General features: G+C 41.1%; 1 protein-coding gene across 1 annotated transcript in view; it reads right to left on the bottom strand.

The window, feature by feature from the left end:
- Window positions 1–14,555, bottom strand: part of scospondin (subcommissural organ spondin) — a 128,063-nt gene that overhangs the window by 71,010 nt on the left and 42,498 nt on the right. The window contains exons 29-45 of the mRNA XM_037537369.1: window positions 13,885–14,121; window positions 13,109–13,339; window positions 12,258–12,380; window positions 11,917–12,017; window positions 10,559–10,790; window positions 9,550–9,702; window positions 9,281–9,418; window positions 8,666–8,848; window positions 8,164–8,314; window positions 7,899–8,058; window positions 7,647–7,701; window positions 7,449–7,565; window positions 6,781–7,029; window positions 4,786–4,913; window positions 3,029–3,170; window positions 2,724–2,897; window positions 79–326 (exon numbers count right to left, since the gene is read on the bottom strand). Coding sequence (XP_037393266.1) covers window positions 79–326; window positions 2,724–2,897; window positions 3,029–3,170; window positions 4,786–4,913; window positions 6,781–7,029; window positions 7,449–7,565; window positions 7,647–7,701; window positions 7,899–8,058; window positions 8,164–8,314; window positions 8,666–8,848; window positions 9,281–9,418; window positions 9,550–9,702; window positions 10,559–10,790; window positions 11,917–12,017; window positions 12,258–12,380; window positions 13,109–13,339; window positions 13,885–14,121 — 2,822 coding nt within the window. The remainder of the gene's footprint in view (window positions 1–78; window positions 327–2,723; window positions 2,898–3,028; window positions 3,171–4,785; window positions 4,914–6,780; window positions 7,030–7,448; window positions 7,566–7,646; window positions 7,702–7,898; window positions 8,059–8,163; window positions 8,315–8,665; window positions 8,849–9,280; window positions 9,419–9,549; window positions 9,703–10,558; window positions 10,791–11,916; window positions 12,018–12,257; window positions 12,381–13,108; window positions 13,340–13,884; window positions 14,122–14,555) is intronic.

Raw genomic sequence — 14,555 nt, 5'->3', positions numbered from 1 at the left:
CAGCAGAGTCAGTGTTGGTTCTAACCACAGGGATTATTCTGATGCTGGTCTTTTTCACGGTGTACAGTTGTGTCTTACATGTGTTGTGGTAGTTGGTGTGTTTGCTGTCGTAACGGCCGCCATGCTGGGTGTCCTGAGTGGAACGGGGGTGGGGGTGACATGGGTGATGTTTGTGTAGGGGACACAACCTCTCTCATCTGCTCCATCTGGACACTGAGGGACACCATCACAGCGTGCTGTTGACTCAATACAGCCCCCTGGAGGAGGGCAAGAGAACTGACCCTTGGAGCACCCTCTGGGGCTCTGGGTAGAGGATGGATGTGTGCCTAAATAAAAAATAACACATTTCAGAGCAAAGAGAGACCCTGATGAAGTTACACAGTTAAATGGTGAAGGGACAATGATGAAGGTTAATGTTTAAATTAATGTCAATGAATGTAATTACCCCACGACCCTGAGGGAGAAGCGGCTTAGAAAATGGATGGATGGATGGATGTAATTAACTCCATACATGGACCCAACAGTGGGTGTAGGTATATATTTCCCACTCTCGAAACTACAGTGCAACCGGAAAGTATTCACAGCACTTCACTTTTTCCACATTTTGTTATATTACAGCCTTATTCCAAAATGGATTAAATTCAGTTGTCCCCTCAAAACTCTACACACAATTTCCCATACTGACAAAGTGAAAAAAAGTTGTTTGAATGTTTTGCACGTTTATTAAAAATAAAAAACAACCAAAAAATCACATATACATAAGTATTCACAGCCTTTGCTCAATACTTTGTTGAAGCACCTTTGGCAGCAATTACAGCCTCAAGTCTTTTTGAGTATGATGCTACAAGCTTGGCATGCCTATTTTTGGGCAGTTTCTCCCATTTTTCTTTGCAGAACCTCTCAAGCTCCATCAGGTTGGATGGGGAGCATTGGTGTACAGCCATTTTCAGATCTCTCCAGAGATGTTCAACTGGGTTCATGTCTGGGCTCTAGCTGGGCCACTCAAGAACATTCACTGAGTTGTCTCAAAGCCACATCTTCGTTATCTTGGCTGTGTGCTTAGGGTTGTTGTCCTGTTGGAAGTTGAACCTTCGCCCCAGTCTGAGGACCAGAGCGCTCTGGAGCATGTTTTCTTCAAGGATGTTTCTGTACATTGCTGCATTCATCTTTCCCTTGACCCTGACTAGTCTCCCAGTTCCTGCTGCTGAAAAATAACCCCTCAGCATGATGCTGCCACCACCATGCTTCACTGTGGGGATGGTATTGGCCAAGTGATGAGCAGTGCCTGGTTTCCTCCAGACATGACGCTTGGCATTCAGGCCAAAGAGTTCAATCTTTGTCTCATCAGACCAGAGAATTTTGTTTCTTATCGTCTGAGAGTCCTTCAGGTGCCTTTTGGCAAACTCCAAGCAGGCTGTCTTGTGCCTTTTACTGAGGAGTGGCTTCCCTCTGGCCACTCTACCATACAGGCCTGATTGGTGGAGTGCTGCAGAAATGGTTGTCCTTCTGGAAGATTCTCCTCTCTCCACAGAGCAATGCTGAAGCTCTGTCAGAGTGACCCTTGGGTTCTTGGTTACCTCCCGCCCTTTTACCCCAATCACTCAGATTGGCTGGGCGGCTCTAGGAAGAGTGCTGGTGGTTCCAAACCATGTTCATTTATGGATGATGGAGGCCACTGTGCTCATTGGGACCTTAAATGCTGCAGATATTTTTCTGTACCTTTCCCCAGATCTGTGCCTCGATACAAACCTGTCTCGGAGGTCTACAGACAAGTTCTTGGACTTCATGGTTTGGTTTGTGCTCTGACATATACTGTCAACTATGGGACCATATATAGACAGGTATGTGCCTTTCCAAATCATGTCCAATCAACTGGATTTACAACAGGTAGACGCCAATCAAGTTGTCAAAACAACTAAAGGATTATCAGTGGAAACAGGATGCAACTGAGCTCAATTTTGAGTGTCATGGCAAAGCCTGTGAATACTTATGTACATATGATTTTTTTTTTTTTTTAATAAATTTGCAAAACAATCAAACTTTTTTCAATTTGTCATTATGGGTATTGTGTGTAGAATTTTGAGGGGAAAATGAATTTAATCCATTTTGGAATGTAACAAAATGTGGAAAAAGTGAAGTGCTGTGAATACTTTCCGGATGCACTGTATATAAGCTTTATATCTTAGAATTAAACAGGCTGTTTTAACTCTAACTATTGTCTCGGTTCTGATTGGTTTCCCTGTATTGTGTATTGTTCAAAAACTGTTCATAAATTCAATTTAGTATGTGTATCAGACTCTCTGAAGTCTGTATGTGTCTACTGCTCAACCATTTATTGTAATGTTGTGTTCCTCCAGAAATAAAAAGTGTGCTCCTAACCTGGAGTCAGTTTTCCATGGTATGGGTCCTAAAAAGAATTAGCTGAATAATATATCTAGAGTTTAAGGGCTTAAAAAGAAAACAGCTCATGAAATATTTGTTTTAAGCATGATGTGTCATAACAATTCATATATAATGATACACAGTACATAAGAAATACATTTTGAACAGTAGGAGTGGCTGTCAACACCAAATCCATAAAGTAGAGAAAATGTTAGTTACAGTGAGTTAAAGTGGGTTTGCTAAAGCAGAGAAGGCATTAAAATGCACAGAGCAGTGGGCTTCTAGGACCAGGATTGAGAAAAACTGTACCAGCAATACTCCACCTTTCTCCATGTACCCACCACAGTTGAGTTCGTCTGAACCATCTCCACAATCATTGATCCCATCACAGAGGACTCCTTGCGGCCCAGTGGACACGCAGCGGCCATTTCCGCACTGAAACTCTCTCTCTCTGCAGGGCCTGAGTGAAGGACGCATGGACACTGAGGGTCCACGAGTGGACAACCACTCATACTCTGAGAAAAAGAGAAAGAGGGAAGAAATGAGGGAAGGAGAGTGAAATACAGAAGCAGGAAGAGCCAAAGAGTTTATGATTCTGAAAGAACAGCTAACAGGGTGAAAGTAAAATAAAGTGAAATTTACACACCTCCTCCACAGCCCATGAGCTCCACTCGGAGATAAATGCCATTCTGGAAGTCATGAGGCATCACTCTCACAAACTGAGCCAACACCATCCTGTCCAACTTGATCTGGGCCACACCTCGGTCATCATGGTTACCCAGAAATACCTGAAGAGAGACCCCACATCCACAGTGACCAGGTGATGAGCCAGGGAAAGAGGGAATATGGAATAATTACAGCAGCTTTAATGATATTAACAGGCTATTTATTTATGTTGATGCTTATAGTCTGGTATATATTTAGTGTACAGAGTGCGTTGCAAAAGTATTCAATCCCCGTAAAGGTCATCAGATTTGCTCGTGCTGTTTGCAGAACACACACACACGCCGCTGGAAGCTCTTAGTTTAAACAAATGATTACACAAAATATTATTTTAATGAGTACACAATTGGTCATTTTTTGTTATCTGGATAAAAGATCCTTTAATTCAAGTACCTTCGATCAGACTGTGAATCTGGGTGAATCTGAAAGAAAGCTGTGAAAATTTAGACCAAAGAGCATTCTAAAGCAATCAGAGATATAAAGTCATAGACAAAGAAAAGGTTATATCATAAGTATTTAGATACTTAGATATCCCAGTGAGCACTGCTGGAAGAAATGTCAGGAAATGGAAGTTGCAAGACAAGGTCATCCCTCAAAGCTCAGCATCAGAGAAGCCTCAGAGAGGCCAGCAAATCACTTTGAATGAGCTACAGAGTTCAGTGGCTAAGACTGGCGTGATGGCGCTGCAGTCAACAATATCAAGAGCTCTGCATATAACTGGCCTGTATGAGAGGGTGCCTAGAAAGAAGCAATTAATGTAGAAAAAGCACATTTGTAATTTGTAACCAGATAACATCAGAGAGACAGCTATAATGTGGGATAAGGTGCTGTGTTCAGATGGCCAAAATTCAAAATGCTACACATGGCGCAAACCTAATACTGCCCATTCCTCAACAAATGCCATCACTGAAATATGATATGACACCATCATGTCATAGAGATGCTTTACCTCAGTGGGACTATGCATCTTATTAAAATAGAAAAATGGATGAATGGTGCAAAATAAAGGAAGATACTACAAGTCAACCTGCATCTGTCTACTAAAAACTACAGCCTGAAAGAAACTTCACCTTTCAGCAGCAGACCAAAGCAACACAGGAGTGGCTGAACAACAAAAAGGTGAATGTTCTACAATGAAACAAGAATCTGTGGCACTGTTTGAAAACTGTGGTGCATAAGGGTCATCCAACTAACCTGAAAAACCTGGTGCAAATCTGCTAGGAAGTGCGGGTGAAAATCTCCCCCCAACAGTGTGCAAAGCTGGTAGAAACTTTCCTCAACAGGCTTAAAGCTATTATTGCAGCAAAAATGTGTTTCTACTAGGTACTAGTCTGAAGAGGCTGAATACTTATGCAAGCAGCATTTTTCAATTTTTTTTTATTTCGTAACAAATAATTAATTTTGTCTTTGAAACTGCAGCTTTGGTTTGAGATTTAAAAAAAAAATATCTCTGGAACACTCTACATGTCATTTGTAATACAATTTTGACTTTTATGAGGGTTGAATACTTGCAAAGTGCTGTAGTTAAGTGTAGTAGACTGAGGGTGTTGAATCGCTACTAACTAGCCATAAACTGTAGCTATATTATATTATATTATATTATATTATATTATATATATTATAACTGTATTGTATTCTATATTATAACTGCAGTCAGCTCAGTTTCAAAAATACACTGACTTTGGCTTTAGGGCGGGCATCTGTGATGAGCTCTTTGTAGGTGTACCACTGGCTGCCATCACTGCTGAACTGCAGATAGAAACTGGACACAAAGATGTCAAACAGTCCTCCACCTTGGGTAAGGAGCCCTGAAACCCACAGCAGAGATAAAAATGGTAAGAAATGCTGTTATGGAGCTGAAAGTTCATTCTTTCACTGTAGTTGCATAAACAGTCATGACGTTTAACCCCAATAAATTGATATTACAATATACTGTTTAAGGACACATTCCACCAATATAGTACTATTTGTTCTACACTCAAGTTACACCCCAAATTGTGTGTAACCATGTTACTGAAACATTTTTCAATGCTAAGGAAAGAGGAAAAATAATGTTGATGATCAGATGATAAAGAGTAAATCACAAGATTTTCTAGTGCAGTTCCCTGTATGGTATAATTAATTAACTGACCAACTGAAATTTTAGTTGAAACGTCTTTGGTGGATGGACATTTGTACTTTAAACGTATACAGTGCATCCAGAAAGTATTAATTAATAATTAATACTTCACAGCACTTCACTTTTTCCACATTTTGTTATATTCCAAAATGGATTAAATAAACTTGTTCCCTACCCATAATGAAAAAGTGAAAAAGTGAAATTTATTAAAAATAGAAAACAGAAAAAAAATCATATGTACATAAGTATCCACAGCCTTTGCCATGACACTCAAAATTGAGCTCAGGTGCATCCTGTTTCCACTGATCATCCTTTAGTTGTTTTGACAACTTGATTGGAGTCCACCTGTGGTAAATCCAGTTGATTGGACATGATTTGGAAAGGCACACACCTGTCTATATATGGTCCCATAGTTGACAGTATATGTCAGAGCACAAACCAAACCATGAAGTCCAAGAACTTGTCTGTAGACCTCAAAGACAGGATTGTATCGAGGCACAGCCAATCTGAGTGATCGGGGTAAAAGGGCCTTAGTTCGGGAGGTAACCAAGAACCCAAGGGTCACTCTGACAGAGCTTCAGCATTGCTCTGTGGAGAGAGGAGAATCTTCCAGAAGGACAACCATTTCTGCAGCACTCCACCAATCAGGCCTGTATGGTAGAGTGGCCAGACGGAAGCCACTCCTCAGTAAAAGGCATAAGACGGCCTGCTTGGAGTTTGCCAAAAGGCACCTGAAGGACTCTCAGACGATAAGAAACAAAATTCTCTGATCTGATGAGACAAAGCTTTGGCCAGAATGCCAAGCGTCATGTCTGGAGGAAACCAGGCACTGCTCATCACTTGGCCAATACCATCCCCACAGTGAAGCATGGTGGTGGCAGCATCATGCTGTGGGGTTGTTTTTCGTCAGCAGGATCTGGGAGACTAGTCAGGGTCAAGGGAAAGATAAATGCAGCAATGTACAAAAACATCCTTGAAGAAAATCTGCTGCAGAGCACTCTGGACCTCAGACTGGGGTGAAGGTTCATCTTCCAACAGGACAACAACCCTAAGCACACAGCCAAGATAACGAAGGTGTGGCTTTGAGACAACTCAGTGAATGTTCTTGAGTGGCCCAGCTAGAGCCCAGACATGAACCCAGTTGAACATCTCTGGAGAGATCTGAAAATGGCTGTACACCAATGCTCCCCATCCAACCTGATGGAGCTTGAGAGGTTCTGCAAAGAAAAATGGGAGAAACTGCCCAAAAATAGGCATGCCAAGCTTGTAGCATCATACTCAAAAAGACTTGAGGCTGTAATTGCTGCCAAAGGTGCTTCAACAAAGTATTGAGCAAAGGCTGTGAATACTTATGTACACATGATACACAAACAATCTTTTTTCACTTTGTTATTATGGGGTATTGTGTGTAGAATTTTGAGGAAAAAATTTATTTAATCCATTTTGGAATAAGGCTGTAACATAACAAAATGTGGAAAAAGTGAAGTGCAGTGAATACTTTCCAGATGCACTGTAAGTAACTACACTAACTGTACTATCAAATGTCTGAGAGGTACCTGTAATGTTGTATGGTCTGAGCAGGTCTATCTGTAGGTAAGGGGCCTGGTTGTTGTGCGTGTAGCTGAGGGGGGTGGACGCTGGCAGCTCTCTGTACTGCTCTGGCTCAGGACTCCAGCCTTGCAGGTCACTCTGGGGGTCAGATGCATGGAGGCGTCCAGCAGAGGCTGGGTGACCCGGCTGCTGGGAGGAGGCACTAAAGCTTGAGGCAGGAAGAGACTGGACACCCAGAGGAGACCAACACTCATCTAATGGAAGATGTGAATACACAGTGGATGTGGCTCAGATTATCATGTAAAATGAGCAGGATAATGATTTATATTTTACAAATCAAATAAACAGAACTGATGCTCATTAATTTTCTCCTTGCAATTCCTTTCAAGGGCAGAAGTGATAAAAGTTTATCCAGAAAGATCCATCCATTTTCAGTGTTACACCACCATTACTGGCAAGTTTCAGGATGGACCCAAGCATATGATTTTATATTTATGATTTTAGCTGTAACTCCAGTATGTTTTTGAGAGTAAATACATGACAAAAATATGATGTGAAAGTAGGAGGCATTGAAATTGACTAAGTGGAACAAGGCTGAAAATCACACATCCTAAAACGGTCTTAGAGCTGTAGTAAGATCATGGTGGTGTGAAATTGTTCTTTTTCTACTGACCTCCGGGTGGAAGAGGAAATGTTGGCACAAATGGTGCATCCTTTGGTGCTGTGGAGGACTCAATGGTAATCGGTAGAGCTTCTGGAGTGGTTGGGAGAACGGTGCTGCCATTGCCACCTAAAGGTTAAAACAATTTTTAACAAATCAGAAGTGTTCACATGACATTCATCATATGTCTGTGTTGAGTCGGTCCATTACCTTTGTCTTCACAATAGCAACACTTGTCTCCTTCTCCTGGGATCAGAGTCTGTCCCTGCATTAACAAAGCACATTGTTCTCTGAATACAGAGCCACAGAAAATGACAATAACAGACCTGAAACGATAGAGGTGTTATTCTGAAAACAAATATATAAACATATAAGATGAACCAGCTGCCATTCTTTAACACATGTAAGTTTAATCCACAGGACCACAGGAGGAACAAATCATTACTTTCTGCACATACACACCTGAGGGCATCCAGTGAAGGAATATGGGCAGAAAGGGGCACACTGTACTATGAGGTTGGGTAAACATTGACAAAGCTGGCACTGCCCCACTTTCCAGCGATCACTCACTGCATGTGTGCGACCCTGATACTCACACTCCTCACAAGGTTCTGTCTGACAGCTGGAACACACACACACACACAATAACAGAAACGTAAGAAAATTTGTAATCAAGCAGTCACACACAACCATTCCTCTAAATTTTTCCAATAAGGAAAATTCTTACCGTCTAGCTTTCCGGTAAATCCCACGGCACTGCCTGCCTTTGCCATGTTTGGAGGGGTTGTTCGGGCTGCGAAAAGACCACTGGACACTCTGCACTCCACATGGACCCAAACACTCCCCCCATGGTGACCATGATGACCAACCACAGTGTACTGAGGCACCAAGACACACACAGTGAGAGAGAGAGAGAGAGAGAGAGAGAGAGAGAGGATACTATAAAGAATCTTGTTTTAAAATATTTATTTCAATTATTGTTACTCTTAATGCTCTAAAAATTAGCATTAATGAAAGGCACATTTTAAGATACTCCATAATTAAAACTGCATTGAATCAAGAAGCCACTCTATCAAATCCAATAACAAGTCTTTTGAAATTGCTACATGTCAGTAGACAAACAGACAGACAGACAGACAGATAGCTACATAAATAGAGAAAAAGAGAGAGCAAAAGAGAGAGAGAGAGTGGCAGAGAGAGAGAGAGAGAAAAACCTGGGTACTCTGTACCTGAGCACTCAGGGTTGGCCTGGCAGTGCTGGGGTCTGCCACTCTCACACCTACAAATCTCACAGCCCATCTTCATCTGCTGCCCTGGCCAGTACCGGACACCTGACACTTCACATACACACTCCTCTGGCAACACACACTGCTGTAGATGGTTCATGACCTTCCCCTCTGGACACCAACAACCTTGGCAGAGAGAAAGAGAGGGATCTACTTAGAAAAGCATTTGCAACAGAAAATGATACTGTGGAGCAGCTGCACATGACTGGCTCTAGCACTGGCTTGAGAGGTATCAAGCCCCTCCAGCATTGGTCAATGGAGAACTGCATTCTCTTGAGGAAAAGAGCTCTAATACTTTTGTGAAAAGCTGCAGTGGAGTGTGTAATTAAGACATGATCAGCCAACATAAGTGCCTAACCTCACTAACGCTATTGTGGCTGAATGCAATCAAATCCTCACAGCAATGTTCCATCATCTAGTGTAAAGCCTTCCCAGAAAAGACTATCACTGCAGTAAAGGGGGACTAAAATCCCTATTAAAACCGTTGATTTCAGAGTACACATCGGATAAGCAGGTGTCTATAAACATTATGTCCATCCCCACTGGCTTACTGTTTACCTGTGAAGCATGGCGCACCGGGGTCACAGGAGGTGCCACTGGATATGTGCGCGCAAGTCTTAGGGCAAGAGGCACAACTGTGAGTGACCAGACCAGCTGGACAGGAGACATTAGCGCAGGCATCCTGAGGACATGGATCTACAAAGGGAGAGTGAAGGACCGAAAAGGACAGCTTTCACTAAAACTACAAACGCTTCAATCTGTGGATATACAACATACATTTAATATCACATCATAATCACACAAAATGAGCATGTTTGTGAACTTACTGATCTCTGTGGTCAGAGCTGTTTTCCCTGAAAGCTCTGTGCAGGCTCGGCCTCCGTTCTGTGGTGGAACACAAGCTCTTTGACGGAGCTCCACTCCCCCACAACCTTTACTGCAGTTAGACCAAGTTGTCCATGCTGACCAATGTCCATCAACTGCTCAAGCAACACAGATATCCATACATATAAACACAGGCCAAAATTTGCTACTGCTAAGAAAATACTAACATATATTCTTTCTAGCCATATTATCTCATATGACAAATCAAGTGATCAATTCTCTCCACTGTAATAATGATTTGAAGACTGTTGCCATAGTTATAGATCTGCAATAAGATATTTGGCATCCTAATAGTAATAGTACTCGTCTTCCTTCTGCATTCACCAGCTATTGAAGAAAAAATGTAAAAAAAAAAATGGAAACAGGCCCAAATATCTGCCTCAAATAAATGACAGTTTCTATCATTTCCTCCCGCCTTCAATATACATCATCAGAAAGGGGATTTGTTTCTAGTCTTTAAACTGGACAGTCCTACTCTAGAGAGTACTGGGGCACACTGTAGCAGAAGTACAAAATCTAGAAATGGTTACTTTTTTCTGCCTGAAGTATATAAAACTAATGCATTACTTTTATAGTTTTAATGAATAATTCATATGTGTTACTAAATATTAAAGTTTAAAAATTAAAACTGAAAAGTAAACCTAGATTGCAACAGGATAATACAATCAATAAAAACGGCTTTGCACCATAAAACATTGCTCTCTCATACTGGTTCACTGTTTCCATTAGCCACAAATGCATCTGCAGATGTTTTTAGTCTATTGCATATATATTTATTCTTAGTATGCATGTGCATACTAGCCTTAATTTGAACACCATATTTACACCCAGGTCAGAACCTTCAATAACAAAGGTTATGTTCTTTAAACATGTACTTGTTCTAACTAAATCACTCATGCCTTCCTAATTTGAATGCTCATAGGACAGTACTACAGAACAGACAGCTCTCACCAGGACATGCTGAGGAGTAGCACTGCTGTCTTTGCGTATCTTCGCCCCTGCACTGTCCCAGTGCATCCCCTAGGGGGCAGTGTCTGCGCCTGCTCATAGTGCCAGCCCCACAGGTGTGGCTGCAGGAGCTCCAGGACCCCCATGGGCCCCAGTTTCGACAACCCTGTTCATCTGAGGGGCCCTCAGCCATGAGCAATGAAGCATCGGGACAGTCTGCTACTCCATTGCAAACCTTGCAACATGACATCAATATATTACACTGTATTACAGCATTATATATAATACACTACAATGTCTTGATGAACAACTGTACATTGCCCTGATTTTACAACATAATCGACCTGCCTTCACCTGGTAGTAGGTGTCTGCTGTTGGTAGTGACAGTTTTAGTTAATCTGAGCAGGACATAAATATTACGCCAGTATGTCACTAGCTAGCAAACATAGTTTTGATGAAAGTGAGTTTTGTTTGTGAGAATTGATAAGGTTACATACTGATTTTCAAACTTTGGGATCCATTTATGTAAAACAATGGGATCTAACTGAACACCATCCTGCCGTATCCATACCATATTTTAACAAGCTCTCGTCCCCTTGGACTCATTATATCTCCTCGGTGGAATCCCCAGTGCCATCTTAAGGGCTGTCCCAATACCTTAACAGCTGTAGTGAAGGAAGTTAAATGAGCCCTCGGAGAGGAGAAGGAACGAATGAACGAAACACCAATGTCGACTTTAGAAGCAGAATTTGACCAGAAATCACTGTGACCTGATTCATTTCCCTTTTAAAACCCTAAACTAATGGCAGGCAAATCTGTTTATAAGCCACAGCAATAGACTACTTTAAAACACTTAACAACTCAAAACTATAACACTTGATTTGCTGGGTTTTAAGTTACAAACTACTCCATCTGTTATATCTGAGCATGCTGACACAACCTCACCACTTTCCTTTGTTAGCTGGCTCATTAGCATGCTAAAGGCTACATGGCTAACAAGAACAAAAATAAAGGCATTTCACTACAGTTTCACACCAAGTTAGCAGCCACACAAAGCAATTACACACATAAATGATGTATGTTGTGATCAAATTTCTTTAAAAATGAAACATTTAGGACAGCCACCTTGCAATAAAGTGTGCAGTACAAATGTAAAAATGTAATTTTTTACAGTATAAATGATGATTTTGTGTATGTTTAGCTTATTACTGCATCAGTGCCTTGGGTTTAAACAGATCATAGCATAATCCTCACTAATATTTAAGGTCTGAATACTTAATCGCTTTTTCTAGAGTTTTTACTGTGGAAACGCGGTTTGAAATAATTCAGTAGAACAGTCCATATAATCGCTTAAGTCTTACTGATTTGAAAGGGACACAGGATCCATCCATGCAGGTGAATTCAGGACAGGTGTAAGTGGTGTTCCAGCCACCAGGAGGAGCAGTTGAGGAGCTGGGCTTTTCTAGATACAGAAAAGGAGGAACTGTAAGTATCCACACTTAAAGCATGTGCCATGACTATTCAAAATCATCCAAAAGTACTCTTTAAAGAAAAAGAGATATATTTTCATTTTGTATTTTGTCCTTTGCATGGCACAATAATGCAGGCAGATCTTTGAAAGCAGGGCAGCAACATTCAAAGGTAGTGTCAGAGAAAATCTTTTATATTGAAATATCTTAAATCTGATGCTGTGAGTGCTCACCACACAATAGCTCATCTTCTCCTCTTGGACAATCAGGAATGCCATTACACACGCGGGATATGTTCACACAAGTTCTGTTATCACATGAAAAGCTGCCGGGACATGGTGGGATCCATGTGGAGCCTGAAAAAAAATGTGACAGCAGATATACAGTATAACGGAAACATATGTGGTGATCATGATGGATGAGTGTTTTGTGGATAGGCCAATAGTCTTGGTCATGTGCTCTGCAAGTGCAGGACTATTTGTGAAATTTATGTCTGGACTCTGGGGTGGTCAACCCAACGCTCTGAGAAACCAGCTGCTTCTTTGTTTCACATCCTTTCAGACCAATCGTGTGCAGTTGTCTTCTCAAAGTGAAAGGATAGAAAGAAAAACTTGGATTCTGCAGATATGAAGCAAGAGTGGAGCTTTAAATACTACATAAATACTGTTTATCTGATGGTGACAGGTTTGGTGGTCTACCAGGTCTTGCAGGGTTGTTAGGAGTCCCATTGTCTTTGCACTTTTGAATAATTTTTTGAAGTCCAGTTTTGGAAAAAAAAATCCCTATTTATTTTCCCCATGATTTCACGCTTCCTTATGTAAGTGGATTATTAGTCCAATTAACTTAAACATTAAAATTAAATAAACAATGGGTGGTTTTCTTATGCATTAATTTCCTAGTGTGTAACAAACAGTTACTTACTAAAAAATCTCTGTGGAGTTTTAGGCGTAAACATAGAGTAAGAATGCAAAATTATTATAATCATAGTTATAAATAATTATATTTGTGTCAGCAACATTTTTCATTTGTCTCTACCAACAGGTTACTGATGTAAATCAGAAAGTGCTGAAGTGTCATGACTCACCGCAATTGTCCACACTCTCGTCAGAGGCGTCTCTGCAGTGTGGTGTACCATCACACAGATGCATGTGCTGGACACACTGGTCTCCACTCAGACAGAGGACTTCATTAGGTCCACAAATACGGTCACACTGCTGCTCATCACTTCCATCCAGACAGTCAGTCTCTCCATCGCACCGCCAGCCCAGCGGCACACACTGACCATTCGCGCAGCCAAACTCATACTGACTACAACCTGAAAGACGGACAGGGACTTCATACTGACTACAGCCTAAAGCACAGCAGAGCAACTTCACACTGCAAGACTGTACTTCTCACCCTTATCCTTCTTACTGCTGTTAAGTGTTACTAACCTTAATATCAGACATTCAATACTATATAAAACTGTTTATCTATTGCACATAGTCATTTGCAAGAGTGTGTGTATCCCTGGTAAAATGGCATCTTTCTTTGTTTTTTTGATTAACACATCCTCTACACAGATCACGTCTGCACATGTTAACACAGTTACTGTTTATTTGTTGTATTTAAAATATTGGGGGGGGGGGTAATAATGTCAGTTACAGCATATTTTATATTTCTTTTATATTTTCTGTGCAGTATATGTAACTAAAGCTCTGTAGAATCAAGGGATAATGTCCTGAAATATGAATAGAATCACTACCTCAGAATCTGAAGTAGTACTAAGCCTAGAATATGAGCATTGATAATCCTCTAAAGGTTGTATATGTGTTTGTTTGTTTGTTTATTTATGTATTTATTTATTTATTTAATTTTTACCTTTAACAGGACAGATGACTTCATCAATCCCAGATGGACAGTCCTTTTGGCCGTCACACACACTCTTTGCAGGTATACATTGATCTCCAGGGCACTGGAACTCTCCAGGAGTGCACACACACCCCCGTTCATCACTGAAGTCACCACAGTCATCATGACCATCACAGCGATGGAGATAGAGAATGCAGCGGCCAGAGGAGCAGCGGAACTCATCTTCAGAGCACACCACCCCACAGTCTGATTCAACGACAATGATGAGTAAAAGTGCGCTTCAGTTAACTTTAACAAATCCTGTCTCTGTGTCAATACATTCAGAACACATTATCAAAGGAGAAGAGCAGATTTTCTGCATATTTTTCATAAAATATGAAAATATGTCCATGATTAGCATAAAAGATTCCAAATGGTCTCATATTTGCTGTACTGACAAATATTAACTTAAGGCCAATAAAGAACCTATTGACGTTTTTCTAATGCTTAATTGCATCAGTGCTCACCAACCCTGGTCCTGGAGCTCAACCTTCATCTACCATTAGTTCCAACTATGATCTGCACACCTGCTCCAGCTAATTAACTTCTTTAGATGTCCATGATTGGCTGGATAAGAGGCATTAGTGTTGGGGGTGGAGGGGGTGGGTGCAGTGTGTTGGATAAAGACTAGAACTCAACTC

Source organism: Pygocentrus nattereri, chromosome 3 (genome assembly GCF_015220715.1).
Source record: "Pygocentrus nattereri isolate fPygNat1 chromosome 3, fPygNat1.pri, whole genome shotgun sequence".
In the NCBI taxonomy this organism is placed as follows: domain Eukaryota; kingdom Metazoa; phylum Chordata; class Actinopteri; order Characiformes; family Serrasalmidae; genus Pygocentrus; species Pygocentrus nattereri.
Note: the sequence above shows the minus strand (reverse complement) of the source record. Positions and strands in the feature narration are given on the sequence as shown.